The sequence below is a fragment of the Tachyglossus aculeatus genome, chromosome 21 (genome assembly GCF_015852505.1).
Source record: "Tachyglossus aculeatus isolate mTacAcu1 chromosome 21, mTacAcu1.pri, whole genome shotgun sequence".
NCBI classification, from domain to species: Eukaryota; Metazoa; Chordata; class Mammalia; order Monotremata; family Tachyglossidae; genus Tachyglossus; species Tachyglossus aculeatus.
The window spans coordinates 71,958,104-71,977,195 of record NC_052086.1 but is presented as its reverse complement, the minus strand read 5'-3'; the positions used below and the strand labels follow the sequence as shown (position 1 = coordinate 71,977,195).

General features: G+C 43.8%; 1 protein-coding gene across 1 annotated transcript in view; it reads right to left on the bottom strand.

Moving 5' to 3' along the window:
* Nucleotides 1-19,092, bottom strand: part of SNX29 (sorting nexin 29) — a 557,276-nt gene that overhangs the window by 361,575 nt on the left and 176,609 nt on the right. The window contains exon 15 of the mRNA XM_038762809.1: nt 11,944-12,026. Coding sequence (XP_038618737.1) covers nt 11,944-12,026 — 83 coding nt within the window. The remainder of the gene's footprint in view (nt 1-11,943; nt 12,027-19,092) is intronic.

Sequence of the window (19,092 nt, the reverse complement as noted above, 5' to 3'; positions counted from 1 at the left end):
AACAGTTTGCTAGTAAAATCATGACAATGGATTTTTCAACAAACTACTTGGTCCTCCATGTACGTTTGTCATTGTTCAGTTTTTAACACATAAAATCAGAGTCATTATTTTATTCAAGCCACATCACTGGCTATGACTATTACATCGAGATGATAGATGACAAAATTTTGAGTGGCTTACTATAAAATTATTGCTCTAATCGAACTGTTCTAAATCCATAATTGAAATGTTGTGCTAGTGTATGTTTTAACAGGATGACTTGCAAAAACACAATACGAATTTATCCTACACTATAATTGTTTACTATCAAAAAATGAAAACCTCTAAACATCACAAATAGGCTTACACACTTCCAACACATATATCTTTCTAGCAATCCCACTGAGGAGGATTTTCAACAAGGTTTGACCGGAAAGTATTAAATGAGCCTAACAGTAAATGCAATTTGCATTGATTTGAGGTGGGGGTAGAACTCAAGGAGAGACATGGGAAATCTTGCTGTGAGTGACAACGTAACAAGGAGAAAAATGGTCAAGCCAAGACTGCCTGAAATGCATGTGTAGAAAAGCAAAGACGTGGGATATAAATCACAGCTCTGATACCATAAGAATAGTTGTGATGTGGTAAGATGACTCTGGTGGTGATAGTAACAATAATAATAATAATGACAATAGTATTTATTAAGCTTTATGGGCTAAAAACAATATGAAGCGCTGGGTACACACAAGATTAGGGAAGCACCATGGCCAAATGGAAAGACCATTGGGCCTGAGAGTCAGAACACCTGGGTTCTAATTCTGGCTCTGACACGTCTGCTGTGAGACCTAGGGCGAGTCACTTCACTTCTCTGGGCCTCAGTGACCTCATCTGTAAAATGGGGATTATGGCTGAGAGCCCCATGTGGGACATGGACTGTGTCCAACCTGATTGCCTTGTATCCATCCCAGCGCTTAGTACAGTTCCTGGAACACAGTAAGTGTTTTACAAATACCACAATTATTACTATAGTATTATTATAATCATAACCCCCCCTTCTAGACTGTGAGCCCACTGTTGGGTAGGGACTGTCTGTATATGAGTCTCTATAAGCGTCTCCAGCGCTTAACAGTGCTCTGCACATAGTAAGCGCTTAATAAATGCCATTATTATTATTATATGCTGCCAACTTGTACTTCCCAAGCACTTAGTACAGTGCTCTGCACACAGTAAGCGCTCAATAAATACGATTGAATGAATGAACCATCATTACTATTATTATTATTATTAAAATCAGGTCGGATACAGTCTCTGTCTCTCATGGGGCTCACAAAATAGGATTGAGTCCCCATTTTACAGATGAGGAAGTTAAGTGACTTATCTGATGTTAAACAGTATGCAAGTGGCAGAACCCAGGTCCTTGGCCTCCCACTAAGCCATGCTGCTTCTCTGGTAACCCTGGAGCTGGGTCTAAAAAATTTAGGCTGTTCAAAAACAATAGAAAAGAAAAACAGAGAGTGGTATTGTCCTTATGCTAAGAATATATGTACCTGTCTGCAGTAGCCAAACTCCTTCCTGGAGTTCATTCATTCATTTAATCATTCAATTGCATTTATTGAGCACTTACTGTGTGCGAAGCACTGTACTAAGCGCTTGGGAAGTCCAAGTTGGCAACATATAGAGACGGTCCCTACCCAACAGTGGGCTCACAGTCTAGAAGGGGGAGACAGAGAACAAAACAAAACATATTAACAAAATAAAATAAATAGAATAAACATGTACAAATAAAATAGAGTAATAAATACGTACAAATATCTATACATATATACAGGTGCTGTGGGGAGGGGAAGGAGGTAAGGTGGGGGGAATGGAGAGGCGGTGGAGGGGGAGATGAAGGAGGGGGCTCAGTCTGGGAAGACCTCCTGGAGGAGGTGAGCTCTCAGTAGGGCCTTCCCTCCCATCCCACCCCTGACCCCAAGCTTGGGTCCTTGTCCAGCCTCTCGTCATTCCTCACCCCGGCCCAAAATGGCCGAAGCCAACCCAGACCCTAGCCGGGGAGGGCATGGAGATTTGGTCGCTGGCAGCCATGGCAGCCAGAACCCACAGAGGTCCTGCCCAGGAGGGAGAGGTGGAGGGGGTGATGGAGTGCCCAGAGCCCTCTCCAGGCACTGCTGTCCCAGGGTGGGCTCAGGTCCGCATCCTGCCCTGCTGGGAGCTGGGAATACGGGCACCTGTGGATTTCGTTTCTTATGGAATCATGGCCTGCTGGTTTCACCTTCACAACATCGCCAAGGTCTGCCCTTTCCTCTCCATCCAAATTGCCACCACGTTAATATAATCACTCATCCTATCCCAACTGGATTGCTGCATCAGCATCCTTTCTGACCTCCCAAACCTCCTGTCTCTCCCCACTTCAGACTACACTTCAATCTGCTGCCCAGATTACCCTTCTACAGAAACGTTTTGGGCAGTTCACCCCCCTCCTCAAAAATCTCCAGTGGTTTCTTATCAACCTCCGTATCAAGCAAAAACTCCTCACTATTGGCTTCAAAGCTCTCCATCACCTTGCCACCTCTTACCTCAACTCCCTTCTCTCCTTCTACATCCCAGCCCACACACTCTGCTCTTCTGGTGCTAACCTTCTCACTGTGCCTTGTTCTCACCTGTCCCGCCATCGACCCCTGGCCCACATCCTATCTCTGGCCTGTAATGCCCTCCCTCGTCACATCCGCCAAACAATCACACTTCCCCCCTTCAAAGCCCTACTGAAGGCTCACCTCCTCCAAGATCCCTTTCCAGACTAAGCCCCCCTTTTCCTCAGCTCCCCATCCCCTCCCCATCACCCCAACTTTTTCTCTTTGTTCTACCCACACTCCCCTCCCCACAGCACTTATTTATAAATGTACTTATTTACAGTTCTATTGATTTATATTAATGGGAATTTACTCGTTTTGATGTGTATATATCTATAATTCTATTTATATAGATGCTCTTGATGCCTGTTAGTTTGATGTCGGTCTCCCCCCTTCTAGACTGTAAGCCCACTGTGGGTGGGGACTGCCTCTCTCCATCACTGAATTGTACTTTGCAGCACTTAGTACAGTACTATGCATACAGTAAGCACTCAATAAATACGACTGACTGAATGAATGAATGGTACAGGGGAAGGAGCATGGTGTAGTGGACAAAGCACGGGCCTTGGGGTCAGAAAGTCATGAGTTCTAATCCTGCTCTGCCACTTGTCTGCTGTGTGGCCTTGAGCAAGTCACTTCACTTCTGTGGGCCTGTTACCTCATTTCTAAAATTCATTCAGTCGTATTTATTGAGCACTTACTGTGTGCAGAGCACTATACTAGGCACTTGGGCTTAGAACAGTGCTTGGCACATAGTAAGCGTTTAACAAATACCAAAATTATTATTATTATTACAAGTTGGCAACATATAGAGACAGTCCCTAACCAACAACGGGCTCACAATGGGGACTGAAACTGCGAGCCCCACGTGGGATACGGACTGTGTCCAACCTGATTTCCTTGTCTCCACCCCAGTGCTTAGCACAGTGCCTGGCACATAGTAAGCACTTAATTACTACAATTACTATTATTGGAGGAGTTTGGGAGGTCAGGTCAGGGCCATCTGCTCTTGGTCTCTGCCACCCCTCAGGAGAAAAAGGGGAAAACAGAGCCAAAATTTGGGCATCTGGGCCCTGCCTCTCTTTTCCTGTTCAAACTGCAAGGAGGAGTGAGGCAGAGAAGAAGAAGCTGGTTCCAACACCCTGGACAGGGTTTGCAGTGAGGAACTCTGCAGGAAGATGACATGAAATTGTTGGGAGACCAGGAAGAAATCCATCATCTCTACTTCATTCATTCAATCGTATTTATTGAGCGCTTACACTGTGCAGACCACTGTAGTAAGCGCCTGGGAAGTACAAGTCGGCAGCATACTTGACATGGGAGTGGGCATGGGTGGGCAAAAAGCAGCCAAGGCAACCAACCCAGGCCTCCTGACCCTGCAGCCAGGCCACAGAAGGCCCTAAACTAGAGAAGCAGTGTGGTCTAGTGGGTAGAACACAGGCCTGGGAGTAAGAAGGACCTGAGCTCTAATCCCGGTTCTTCCACTTGACTGCTGTGTGACCTTGGGCAAGCCACTTTCTCTGAACCTCAGTTATCTCATCTGTAAAACGGGGATAGGACTATGAGCCCCATGTCGGACATAGACCGAGTCCAACCTGCTTCACATGTATCCAACCCGGTGTTCAGTAAAGTGCCTGCAACATAGCAAGAGCTTAATAAATGCTACCAAAAAACAGTATATATATATGAATCTTCCATCTGTGTTCCCAAGGCATGGCACAGATGATGTGCTTCCCAGACTCCAGCAGAAAAACATCCTCAGACCCCCTAGGACCAGTCAAAGAGGACAGGGGATAACGGAAGCAGCGAGGCTTAGTGGAAAGAGCACGGACTTGGGAGTCAGAGGCTGTGGGTTCTAATCCCGGCTCCGCCACTTGTCAGCTGTGTGACTTTGGGCAAATCACTTAACTTCTCGAGAAGCAGTGTGGCTCAGTGGAAAGAGCATGGGCTGGAGTCAGAGGTCATGGGTTCAAATCCCGGCTCTGCCAACTGCCAGCTGTGTGACTTTGGGCAAGTCACTTAACTTTTCTGCGCTTCAGCTGCCTCATCTGTAAAATGGGGATTAAAACTGTGAGCACCCCGCAGGACAACCTGATCACCTTGTAACCTCCCCAGCACTTAGAACAGTGCTTTGCACATAGTAAGCGCTTAACAAATACCACTATTATTATTATTATTATTCTCTGTGTCTCAGTTACCTCATCTGTAGAATGGGGATTAAGACTCTGAGCCCCACGTGGGACAACCTAATTACCTTGTATTTACCCCTGCGCTTAGAACAGTGTTTGGCACATAGTAAGTGCCTTACAAATACCATCATTATTATTATTATTAGTAGTAGTAGTATCATTATTATCAGGGCCAAACCCACAGCACAGCCTAGAGCTGGAAATATTTGAGGTAATAGTAAGGAGTCCTTCCAGCCCACTCTTCTCCATCCCCCAAAGGCCAAAGCTGAAGTTAACGCAGATAGGGAGTGTCCCACGCACAAGGATGGGAAATTACAATAAAAATATGTTGCCTAAAAAATGACAAATATGCCTCACCTTCCTGGGAAGCTTATGGAGCAATATGGGAAGCATCCGACCAGCCCATCTCTCTGTCCCCAAATTGTGATAATTTATCTCAAAGTGCCAGGAAATCAGATCCACACCCTACGGGGCTTCCTGAGCCGCCACATAACCAACTACTCATTGGTTTATTTGGGTGGCTTTTCCTTTGTTTCCTCAGGCTCCTCCACCTGAGCAAACTTTTGAAATTGCTCCCCGGCTCCTCATTTGTCAAATCACTCCTGCCATTCCTTCTCCCCTTGGTGCTGATTACCAAGATCATTCCTATCAATAAGCCATTCCTTCTTCCGAATCTCCCTGAGCTTCCGGCAGACTAATTAAATGGAACCAGCGACTACAGCCCCTGGCTGAAAAATTTATCACCGTGGAACAGGGACTTATGGGCCCCAAAATGGATTGTGACATGACTGAATTCACCTGGACAGAACAAGGGGAAAGAGTTGGAGAATAAGGATGCAGACACTCTGCAGTTATGGAGCAGACATTGGGAGAAAATAAGGTGTTTTTCGGTAACTCATCAGTAACCAGGGAGATAGCTATTACTTGACACCCAGAGGGGTTAATTTATCTGCCCGAGAACAGGTGGAATGTCACGACTATGGGAGGCCAGAATCCAATATTCCTCAATCCTGGGCTGCTGGTCATATCAGCAAAGAAATGCAGTTTGGGATGACAAGAACATGGTCCCTATTCACTCAGTTCATTCACTCAATCGTATTTATTGAGCGCTTACTCCCAGAGACCCTGCTGTCAGGAAAGGCAGTGTTGCCTAGTGGAAAGTGCAAGAGTCTGGGCATCAAAGACCTAGTTTCTAGCCCCAATTCTGGCCGGTGGCCTGCTCTGTGACCCTAGGCAAACCACTTAATCTCCTGGGCCTCAATTCCCTACTCATCTGTAAAAATGCGGAGATCATTGATCTTCCTTCTGTGAACCCCTTGTGGGAGAAGGGCTGTGTCTGATTTAATAATAATAAAAAAAACCAATTGTGTTACATGTTAAGAGCGCATAAGTGCTAAGTGCTGGGGTAGCTGCAATATAATCACAACACACTGAGTCTCCCTCAGCAGTTTGCACCTAGAAAACACGGAAGAAATGCCAATAATGATAATAATCAAAACACCCTTTGTGGACGTGAGACTTACTCTGGGAAACTAGCCCTCCTAACAGAATCCATATTCTTTCCAGCTCTAGTCAACTGATGACCCGCAAATGATAACCTGCCTTCCACCAGGGCCTGCTTCAGACAATAAGCCAGAGAAAAGCAGCAAGGTCTAATGGTTAGAGCACGGGCCTGGGAATCAGAAGGACCTGGGTTCTAATCTCAACTTTGCCACTTGTCTGCTGTGTGACCTTGGGCAAGTCACTTCACTTCTCTTTGCTTCAGCTACCTCACCTGTAAAATGGGGATTAAGCCTGGGAGCCCCATGTGGGACAGGGACTGTGTCCAACCTAATTAACGTGTATCTACCCCAGCACTGAGAACAGTGCCTGGTACACAGTAAGCGCTTAACAAATACCATTTAAAAAAAAAAAGTGAGGCAATTGTCCCCAGGTCCTCCAGCCGGAAATAGTGGTGGTGGGGAGAGGAGGATGAACTAGTTAAAAACCTACTGAAATCTCACCTCCTCCAAGAGGCCTTCCCAAACTGAGCCCCCTTCTCCTCTGCTCCTCCTCCCCATTGCCCCTGCTCCCTTCCTCTGCTCTACCTCCCTCCCCATCCCCACAGCACTTGTGAATATATGTACATACGTATTATTCTATTGATTTTATTAATGATGTATCTAGATCTATAATTGTATTTATTTATATTGACACTACTGATGCCTGTCTACTTGTTTTGTTGTCTGTCTCCCCTCTTCTAGACTGTGAGCCTGTTGTTGGGTAGGGATTGTCTCTGTTGCCGAATTGTACTTTTCAAGTGCTTAGTACAGTGCTCTGCAAACAGTAAGCGCTCAATAAATACGATTGAATGAATGAATGAATCAATAAAAAGAAATGGTGCCTCAAAAGAAGTACCTGGTATGGGATTATAATGGACCCTGGAGCGAGAAGGGCAAGGCAGCAGGAAACGACATCTGCGGGTCAAAAAGACTCCCCTATTCATTCATTCAATCGTATTTATTGAGTGCTTACTGTGTGCACAGCACTGTACTAAGCACTTGGAAAGTAGAGTTCAGCAACGAAGAGAGACAATCCCTGCCCACAACGGGCTCACGGTCTAGAAGGAGACACCACAGGAGACAGCAGCCTAATGTAGTGATATCATACAGAACGAGGAGGGGCGGCAAATCTAGATTTCAGTTCCACATTGATTCTCCTAGGTTTGGAGACTCACTATATGTCTTCAGAGGATTCCTTTATGAACAAATTAATAACTGCAAATAGGAGCTCTAAGCCTCAGGATACAGAACTCAACGGTGAATTCTTTAAGCCCACTTAGGGTACCTTCCTCGTCTATAGACTGTAAACTCACTGTAGGCTGGGAACATGTCTACCAACTCTGTTCCATTGTACTCTCCCAGGCGCTTAGTACAGGGTTCTGCACGCAGTAAGTGCTCAATAAATATCATTGATCGACTGATTTCTGGCCACTTGCTGGTGCCTTCCATGGAGATCCCTTAATCCAAAGTGAGTAGATTGCTTACTGAAGGCTTAGAGCTATTATCTTTACTTAATGACATTTCTTCGGTAAATGGAAGCCAGATGAGGACAGCTTTTCCAAGAGGTCCCGGTGGACGTCCTCAAATTAATTTTCTTCGTCTCTACAGACTATCTCAACTTGGAATTACACTCCTAAAATCCACCCTTTCCTCTCCAACCAAATGACTACTATGTTGGTCTAGGCACTTCTTATATCCTGCTTCCTTGCCGACTCCCTGCCTCCTGTCTCTCCCCACTCCAGTCCGTACTTCAGCCTGCTGCCCAGATCATTAAGGGATCCCTTCTTTTTCTCCATATCAAGCAGGAACTCCTGACCAGACTTAAGGCTTTTAATTAACTCTCTCTCCCCACTACTTAAGCTTGCTCCTCTCCCACTGCAACCCAACCTGGATATTTTGCTCCTTTAATGACAAGGGACTCACTCAGCCTCGCTTCCTCTCTCATAAGAGGCCTTCTGTGATTAAGCCCTCTTTGGCTGATTCCCTCTCACTTCTGAATTGCCTATGCACTTGGATCTGTACCCTTTGGGCACTTGGCATTCACCATACCCTCAGCCCCACAACACTTATGAACATATCCATTGTTTATTTATACTAATGTCTACCTTCCCCTCTAGATGGTAAATTTGTTGTGGGTAGGGACCGTGTCTTCCAACTCCGCTACACTGTATTCTCCCAAGTGCTAAGTACAGTACTCTGCACACAGTAAGCGCTCAATAAATACAACTGATTAAGGGCAATGAGCGCGTCTTCCAACTCTGTGATATTATACTCTCCCAAGTGCTTAGTACAGAGCTCTGTACACAGTAAGTGCTCAATAAATACCAATGATTGATGATCAGTTGCCTCTTATTCACACCCTCCTGTTTGGAACTCCCTTCCCCTTCATATCTGACAAACCACCACTCTTCCCACCTTCAGCTTCCTCTAGACTGTAAGCTTGCTGTGGGTAGGGAATATATCTGCCCACTCTGTTGCACTCTACTCTCTCAAGTGCTTAATGCAGTGCTCTGTACATAGTAAGTGCTCAATAAATACCATTGATGATGATCTTCAATGAATGTCAAGTCATATCTGCTCCAAGAGGCCTTCCCTGATTAATATTTCACCAACCCACGCTATCTCCCCAACAACTGCTGCTTCAATATTTCTAAGACACCTGTGCCCTTAAATCTTAACTGCTAAACCCTTTACGTATTCACCTTATTCTCTCCCCACAGAACACTCATGTATTGTCTTTAAACACTGTTGCTTCTCCTTCTGTTGTTTCTCCCCTCTTCATATAATAAATATATATTATCACTCAGTAAACGTGGTCCCTGCCATCCAGGAGCTTGAAATATAGTGCAGGGGGTGGAGTGAGGGTGTGAGGTGAGAAGTGGGGGAAAGACAGACTAGAATAAATAAATATAAATTTATTTTAGTGTCTGTCTCTCCCCCGCTCCCCGACTCACTCCCTCACTCTGCCCCTCCGCCTCCTGCACTATACTGCAAGCTCCTGGATGGCAGGGATCATGTCTACCATCTGAATTTATGGTTCCAAGCCCTTAGTACGGTGCTGTGCACAGAGTAAGCGATCAATCAAAACTACTGATTGATAGGTCAATCCAAAATATTCACAGATTGAAGGAGTCAAGACCTGATAGCCAAACTGGGGAATTTTTGCCAGCCCTCTGAAAGACATGAATAAAATTCAAGGCTGACCTAGACAGATTGGAAAAGTGGTCCTCCAACAATAAGAAGAAAGTCTACAAGGACAAGCACAAAGTCTGATACTTAGGGGAAAAGAAAAACAAATAATGCAAATATGTGACAAGGAACGACTGTCTCCTGTGGTGTCTCCTTCTAGACCATGAGCCCATTGTGGGCAGGGATTGTCTCTCTTCGTTGCTGAACTGAACTTTACATGCACTTAGTACAATGCTCTGCACACAGTAAGCTCTCAAAAACATATACTGCAAATGATATGTAGGTCAAAGTCAAACACGGAGGAATTATGAGTTAACAATATAGCACTACTCCCACAAAAAAGCCAATACAGCCCTAGAATTCAGTGACGGAAATATGTAATTCAGTGATGGATACGTAAGAGTATTCTGTTATACTAGGGACTGGTCCGCCCCTTATTAAGTTCGAGTTTTGATCACTGGACTTTTAAAAGGTAACGGAGAGGGCCTGTCTAGCTTTCTTATTCTACATTTCTATACACTGACATGTCTCTATTCTCACTTACACCACAGAACGCATTACCAAATACCATCAAGCTATGTGGATGCTACTTTTCCAGAATCAGAGAATAACAAAAATGTTTAAGAGAAGGATGATCTTTTTTCAGGCCACATGCCTGATATAGCTACAAGACAGTACTTCAGAGATGAATAAGCCAGTCACAGAATGATACCTTGGTTCATAGACGCAAAAGGAGGAAAATGATCTGTATTATATAAAGAGGGAGAAACAAGTTCTTCCATACGCTTAGCAAATAAAGGCATAGTTTGGAGTCAGTATATTGGCTGTTTTCAACCAGGGTAAGCTTTGATTATCTGTAAGAAGCCAAATCACAATGCCAAGTTTAAAACCGCATCCCAAAAGTAATCCAAATTTTCTTTCATTCATAAAAGAGATCAAGAATGTGTCCACAGAGCAGGCTGGCTGTCAGTGAAAATACTCCTGCATTTAAAACTTAAATGAACAACAATAATGACTTTGGCTATGTGACAATGTATTCTCCCTAACTTCATGCCGACCAGAAAACGGTTCCAATTAAAAAGTGCCACAAAATATATCTTGATCTTAAATTACCCAGCAGAAATACACATAGGTAGAGAGGCTCCACAGAGCCCCAGAGAGTAGGATAATATCTTTAATTATTTCCTCTCAATCTGTTTAAAATTCATCTGAAACTAAACACTTCACTGCAAAAATGCATTTATACAGTAGAGCTTAGTTATAATGACATTCAAGGGACTGAGAAATTAATGGCTCCACAGCGGAAAGTTGGACAAAAAGGGATAATACGCCAAAGCTTGTATCCTAAGGGTAATTCCCAAGCACCGTTCTGGGAATACATTGGAAAAGGGTCTTTATCCTAAGAAATGATTTATAAACATCTTTATAATCAATGTTGGAAACTGTTTTCCATAAAATGGCTTCAATACAACGGGTATTACTGCATCTTAGGAGAAGATAAAGCATACCACCAATGGGAAACAACTCTGTATTTTGCAATTTGGTTTACTCGGTTGGTAGGGGCACGTTGAAATTGTTTCTCTTCCCAAATGTACTTGGAAGGGTCTAAACTCATCAATCCTGAAGAGAACCTTAAAAAAAAATTAGATTCTTTCTGATGGGAAGAAATTTTTCAACTAATATTCCATGACGAGCATCATGTTCTTTATTTACTTATGCTTCGAATTTACCCGCAAATTAACATTGGCAAATTCTTGAATAAATTGTGGAGTATGACCACTGCAGAACATTCATAAACAAAATTAGAACGGAGCACTCCACATCCAGAGGAAGCCAATTACAATTTGGTGTAATGTGTTGTTCCAATAGGCATTAAGGGAAGGTCTTTCAGAGTGAAAAAGGAGACCACGGATCACAAATCCCCTTACTCATTGGGAGCAATACATAGGTATTGATGATTACTCTGAAGTCAGATATCAGAAATCTAGGCAACGAATGAGTGTTATATTGGCCAAAACAGCCTCAAATGTAGCTTAGGGTGCTTTCCCGGGCAATCCCTGAGGTGCACAGAGCCGACCATCTCCCATAAGGTTCAGGAATGAAGGCAACAGAATTAGGAAGCCTAATTTCTACCTTTCCCTTTAGGGGTCAGTTCTATGTCTTCCTTGGCTTCTCCACTTGGCTCAGTGGGCTGATTCTTCCAGCTCGAATCTCAGAGGTTTTGCACTGCTCACAGCCTGAAAACCCCTGAGATCCAGGGCGGAAGACATTCTGGGCTGGTTCTAATCAAAATATATGTGCATAGTACAATACACCCTTCAAGGATAAGAAGCAGCAGAAGGCGGCTTTTCTGCCTATTTGTATACTCATGTCCTCATGAATGCAAAATTCTTTCTTTTTAACCTTTGCCCTCACCTTCGGTTGTTTGTCCTTCCCTTTTCAGCATCTGAACAGCTCCGACATACTTCTTTAGTTGTACTTTCAGTACCTCATTTTCTCTGTAGATATAAGAATAAAACACAGATATTACTATATTAGTGAATAAGAGCCAGGATCAACCTTCATGAAGAAAAACTGTGTTGCGCAGCTTACAAATATTAATATTCTCCATCTATCCTATCAGATTATCCCTGATGAATTGTGAAGACAATTTCTTACCCAGGAAAGATCAGACATTTGTTAAGCAGTAATTCAAAGATCTGTTCTTCACAGCCTAAAAGAAACCCTGGCTAAGGGGTCTGCATGCACCTTAATTGAAAGTACCTTTTTTAAAAGCAGAGTTAGAATTTGTCTCTTTCCCTCTCCCAGAACTGCCATCTCTAGAGGAGAATCGCTAAATTCTCTTAACATATGATCAACATGACTATTTGCACACATAGTAAGCATGAACAATATCAACCATCTTCATCAACACTACCTATTGAGCACCAACAATGTGCAGCATTATACTAGACCCTTGGGGGACATACAGAAGAGGTAAAAATGTATCCCCTGCCACAGAGAAGCCTATAATTTAAAGAGAGCAGGGCAGGATTGAGCAAGGAAAGGAATTCAGAGCTATTTGAGGAGCTGCTTGGAGCAAAGAAATAAAAAAAGTTTAAGCTAGAACCTTCTCTCATCTTAGACTCCACAGCCACAAGCGCCAGTGCTCATTCCAGACTTTCCCAGGAAGAATTTCAAGGTCAATCTGGTTCTGAACGTCTGATGTTTCCCAGGTGTGAGACCACGATAATGAACCTTCAACCACTGCTTTGCAGGTTGTAATAAAGGCATACCCATTCTTTTGACAGCAATCACTTTTGAAAATGGTCCTGCTAAACTTCCTGAATAACTGCAGTATGTGGCCCCTGTCTGGGAAAAGGAGCTGGTAAAAGATCGTCATTTTTTTCTGCTTTTCCTTATGGTTTGGGCTTTGATTTCACATTAATTTTCAATGAGAAAAACCTACAATTTAAAGTTTTCTACTGTTTTAGCTCCCCCTACTGATGTGTCGCCGGTTTTCCTTACACAAAAAAAAGGCAAAAGTCAAAGATCCCATCAGTGTTTACGCTTATGGGGTGAGTGTTTTGCAGCAGAAGAAAATATGGTAAAATTAAATGGCTTCTTAGCTCCATAAAACTAAAAGGAAAGGCTTGGAAAAGGGCAAATCCACCAAATTCCCCTTAATTACATCATTTCCTATAATGGGTGCTTGTTTGGGCTTCTTCAGCTTCCAAATATTTTGATATTTCTGCCACAAATTCACAAAATCCAGTTAACCCACTGGGTAATAACACAGGTGCACTGAAAAAAAAATCACCTAAAGCTGGGGCCATTTTAGCATTTGTTTCTACTTTATGAGTTTTTTCACCTTCACCCATTTAAATTCCATTCCATACTGATGCTGGGTACAATTTGGTACAACAGAAAAGTAGGGAAAATGAATATGGTTAGATTCCTAACCCTAACATCTCTGCCCCTGCTCTCTCTCCCTCCCTTCAGGCTCGTGTCTCCTCCAGCCTTCAGGACATCGCCATCTGGATGTCTGCCTGCCATCTAAAACTCAACATGTCCAAGACAACTCCTTATCTTCCCTCCCAAACCCTGCCCTCTCCCTGACTTTCCCATCACTGTAGACGGCACTACCATCCTTCCCGTCTCACAAGCTCGCAACCCTGGTTTCATCCTTGACTCTGCTCCCTTGTTCACCCCTCACATCCAATCCCTCACCAAAACCTGCCAGTCTCACCTACGCAACATAGCTAAGATCCGCCCTTTCCTCTCCATCCAAACCGCTACCCTGCTCGTTCAAGCTCTCATCCTATCACGACTGGATTACTGCATCAGCCTCCTCTCTGATCTCCCATCCTCCTGTCTCTCCCCACTTCAATCTATACTTCACGCCGCTGCCCGGATCATCTTTGTGCAGAAACGCTCTGGGCATGTGACTCCCCTCCTCAAAAATCTCCAGTGGCTACCAGTCAACCTACACATCAAGCAAAAACTCCTCACTCTCGGCTTCAAGGCTGTCCATAACCTCGCCCCCACCAACCTCACCTCCCTTCTCTCCTTCTCCAGCCCAGCCCGCACCCTCTGCTCCTCTGACGCTAACCTCCTCCCTGTGCCTCGTTCTCGCCTGTCCCGCCGTCGACCCCCGGCCCATGTCCTCCCCATGGCCTGGAATGCCCTCCCTCCGCATATCCGCCAAGCTGGCTCTCTTCCTCCCTTCTAAGCCCTACTGAGAGCTCACCTCCTTCAGGAGGCCTTCCCAGACTGAGCCCCCTCCTTCCTCTCCCCCTCCCCCTCCCCCCTCCCTACCTGCTTCCCCTCCCCACAGCACCTGGATATATGCTTGTACAGCTTTATTACTCTATTTATTTTACTTGTACATATTTACTATTCTATTTATTTTATTTTGTTAATATATTTTGTTTTGTTGTCTGTCTCCCTCTTCTAGACTGTGAGCCCGTTGTTGGGTAGGGACCGTCTCTATATGTTGCCAACTTGCACTTCCCAAGCGCTTAGTACAGTGCTCTGCACACAGTAAGCACTCAATAAATACGATTGAATGAATGAATGAATTCCTATGGTACATAAATTTGGCAGAGTGATAGCCAGGACCAAACAGGTAGATATGCAAATGGACAGGGGAATATGTGTCAAAATCCTGGCCAGTTGAGCATGGAGCCGTGAATTAGGAGACCTGGGGTCTAGGCCTATAGCCCTGCCACTCTATGACTGCCGTGCTGTGCGAGCTTTGGCCCGTCACTTAACCTTTCTTGGCCTGTAAACTGACAATAAAATAGCCTTCTTATATGACATAGGGTCTGAAACCTGATTTGACTGGTTACTATATATCTCAGCCCTTAACGCATATTAAGTGCTTTAAAAAATCCAGAATTATTATGCTGAAGTCAGATATACAGGCTCCCAATTTCTTTGTTCAAATAAAGACATTCCAAGCTGAACTGCTCGATAAATCAGCAGTTGCTATTTGTTTCATGAATACATCCCTAAGCACCAATCTGAAAAAAAAAATCACACTGACAAAGATAAGAACCAATAGGTCATTCTCATAAAAAATGTAACTCCAGGTAAAATAATAGAAAAACAATAGGGCTAAATATTGACAAGCAAATATAGTCTCTTCAGCTCCATCAGAAGAACTGTAGCATTTATACTGACAAATAGAATTTGGCAGCAAATTTTAGCTGGTTAATACTGTGACTGCAACTATGAGCATAGCGGACTATATGGAAAGACATTCCTTAGTAAACTTGGGGAAAACAATGATGGAAATCTTACTTAATAGTGAAGAGTTCTGCTTTGACTATCTGAAAGAATTCCCATTCTATGTGCTTCCTTACTTCAACAGACGTCTCACAGGCAGTGGGGCTTGCTTTTCTTGTTATGCTATCAAATCTGAATCTTTTCCTCTCTGGATCTTGTAAAGACAAGCCAGTCTTTGACTTTTAAATAACAGTAAGGCTTTATATGCCTAAATTAGGAGTGTGGCAGATTATCAGTACATCAGGATGGGCAAGGCAATTTTGACTAAGTACTCTCCCAAACGCTCAGCAGAATGTTCTTCACACAGTAAATGCCCAATAAATACCACTGATTGATTTAAATTCCTAGATTAAGTTAATTTGGGCACCTATTTATACTCCATTGCTTCCTCCTGCCGGTAATTTATTTCAGCATACGTCTTTCCTGATGGATTGTAAGCAGGGCTCTTGTCTACTAATTCTATTTTACTCTCCCAAGTGCTTAATACAGTGTGCAGCACACAGTAGGCGCTTAAATACTACTTAATTGATGGATAATATTTAGGATTTACAGTGCACTCAGATTTCTGGCTTGGATGAACCAGAAAACTGGGATGACCAGGAAAACTGAAAAATCTTTCCCAGTGGTATTGGCTCCAGCAAGCTACCCATCAATTGATTGAACCCTGAGCCTGAGCTCATCAATCATCATCAATGGAATTTATTGGACGCTAACTATGTGCACAGCTGGGGAAAGCACAATGCAACACAGGGACCGTCTCTATATGTTGCCAACTTGTACTTCCCAAGCGCTTAATACAGTGCTCTGCACACAGTAAGCACTCAATAAATATGATTGAATGAATGAACAAAGTTGGCAGTCATGTCCCCTGTCTACAACAAGCTTACAATCTAAAGGGGGAGACAGACATTAAAATAAAGAAAACTCTGATACATAATTAAAAAATATCTACATAATAATAATTAATAATAATTAGGGTTCTTGTTAAGTGCTTATTATGTGCTAAGCACAGTTCTAAGCGCTGGGATAGTACAAGTTAATCAGGTTGGACACAGTCTCTGTCCCACATTGGGCTCACACTCTTAATCCCCATTTTTTTACAGATGAGGTAACTGAGGCACAGAGAAGGGCAGTGACTTGCCCAAGGTCACACAGTAGACATGCGGCAGAGCTGGAATTAGAATCCACGACATTCTGACACCAAGGCCCGTTCTCTATCCACTAGGCCATGCTGCTTCATCAGTGCTCCAGGGTTGGGAGGGGTGAAAACTCAACTGCCCAAAGGTCACAGATCCAAGGGCAAAGATGACTCAGAAGGGAGAGGGACCCAAGGAAAAAAGGGCTTAATCCGGGAAGGCTTCTTGGAGGAGATGAGACCTTAACAATGCTTTGAAAGTGGGGAGAGTGGCATTCTGACATATATGAAGAGGAAGGGGGAGGACGTGGGAAAGGAGTAGGAGGCGAGACAGATGAGATGGGGGCCTGGAGGGTAAACTCGTGGCTCAGTGGAAAGAGGCAGAGGTCATGGGTTCAAATCCCGGCTCCGCCAATTGTCAGCTGTGTGACTTTGGGCAAGTCACGACTTCTCTGGGCCTCAGTTCCCTCACCGGTAAAATGGGGATGAAGACTGTGAGCCCCCCGTGGGACAACCTGATCACCTTGTAACCTCCCTAGCGCTTAGAACAGTGCTTTGCAGATAGTAAGCGCTTAATAAATGCTATCATTATTATTATTATTAAACTGGTGCCAGTGAAGCAGAGGGTGGGGGCTGGGCGGTGATGAGTCCGGCCTTTGCAGGGTGGCTCTGGTATTCTGCTCCAGGGACAGACTTTGCTCAACACCGTGACTCTCCCACATCACTAGTCCTCTCCCAGCTGGGGGAGGAGGGGGTGCTCCTCTGTCCCCACATCTGCAGAGGGGAGAACGTGAAAATCGACAACCCAGACCAACTGCACCCTTATCACGGAGAGGTTAGTGTGGAGACAGTTTATTCATACAACATTTCCACAATTAGCCAAGTTTTCCCACAAATAGCAAATTATCCAATTAATTATCCCATTAATTTAATGCTTTTATATTATTAAGTCATTCTTATTGAGGTCATGGGTTCAAATCCCAGCTCCGCCAATTGTCAGCTGTGTGACTTTGGGTAAGTCACTTACCTTCTCTGGGTCTCAGTTACCTCATCTGTAAAATGGGGATTAAGACTGTGAGCCCTACGCGGGACACCCTGATAATAATAATAATAATGGCATTTATTAAGCGCTTACTATATGTAAAGTACTGCTCTAAGCGCTGGGGAGGTTACAAGGTGATCAGGTTGTCCCATGTGGGGCTCACAGTCTTAATCCCCATGCTCCAGATGAGGTAACTGAGGCAGAGATAAGTTAAGTGACTTGCCCAAAGTCACACAGCTGACAAGTGGCGGAGTTGGGATTTGAACCCATGACCTCTGACTCCAAAGCCCATGCTCTTTCCACTGAGCCACGCTGCTCACTCTGATCACCTTGTAACCTCCTCAGCACTTAGAACTGTGGTTTGCACGCAGTAAGCGCTTAATAAATGTCATTATTATTATTATTATTAAGTACCTAAATTTGGTAAATGCCCTGAATGGAACCACACAGGAATCCAAGGATCCTGAATCATTTATTCGCTTCCTCCAATGTGAAACAAACTTAATTCTGCCTGGAATAAACTCACCAATTACTCACCTCAAACCCCAGAAAGTAGATCAATACCTAAATTTGCAGCTATTTGGCAAAGAGAATGAAGGAAGAACTGAAGTGGTGTGACTTGCCCATGTGGATGAGGTAATAGTAATGATGGCATTCGTTAAGCACTACTATGTGCCAAGCACCATTCTAAGCTCTAGGGTAGATGCAGGGTAATCAGGTTGTCCCACGTGGGGCTTGCACTCTTAACGCCCATTTTACAGATGAGGTAACAGGCACAGAGAAGTTAAGTGACTTGCCTAAAGTCACACAGCTGACAAGTGGCGAAGCGGGATTAGAACCCACGACCTCTGACTCCCAAGCCCGGGCTCTTTCCACTAAGCCACGCTGTTTCCCCCGTCTTCGCTTGGAGTATTTTGATTCTCCGTCTAGCAGACCAATCATTTGTTTTGTGTCCAACAAGGGGTGCCCTTTCCAGCTTTGACCTATTTCAAAATGGAAAGATGATTTTTTTTTCTCTGAGGATCAATCATGGAAAATCATTACTAGATGCAAGTTTTAATAGAGCAGATTCAAGATGCCAGAGGCATCATAAAAGTTAAGGGGAAAAAATAGACAGATAATTATATTCCTTACATACCATTACACAGATAGCAAGGTTTGTTTGCTAATCAACACAGCTTTGGTAGGACTTGGTCCCTATTAAGAGCCTATTCAAGCATGAGAAAAATCCGCTTTTGGTTTGCAACCAAAAATATATTTTCTTTTCAGGGGCTGATTTAATCTTGGGAAAATCATTTTAACTTTTTCAACATATTTAGGGGTGGGGGGAATGGGATAAAGAATCTGTCTGACAGAAAACTTGGCTTAAGTGAATGAATGGCTTATAAAGAGGTCCACTAAGAGGAATGATGAATCTGTACCTTACTTCCTTCCTCTCCCCACAGCACCTGTATAGATGTACATATGTTTGTACGGATTTATTACTCTATTTACTTATTTTATTTGTACATATTTATTCTATCTTATTTTGTTAATATGTTTTGTTTTGTTCTCTGTCTCCCCCTTCTAGACTGTGAGCCCACTGTTGGGTAGGGACCGTCTCTATATGTTGCCAACT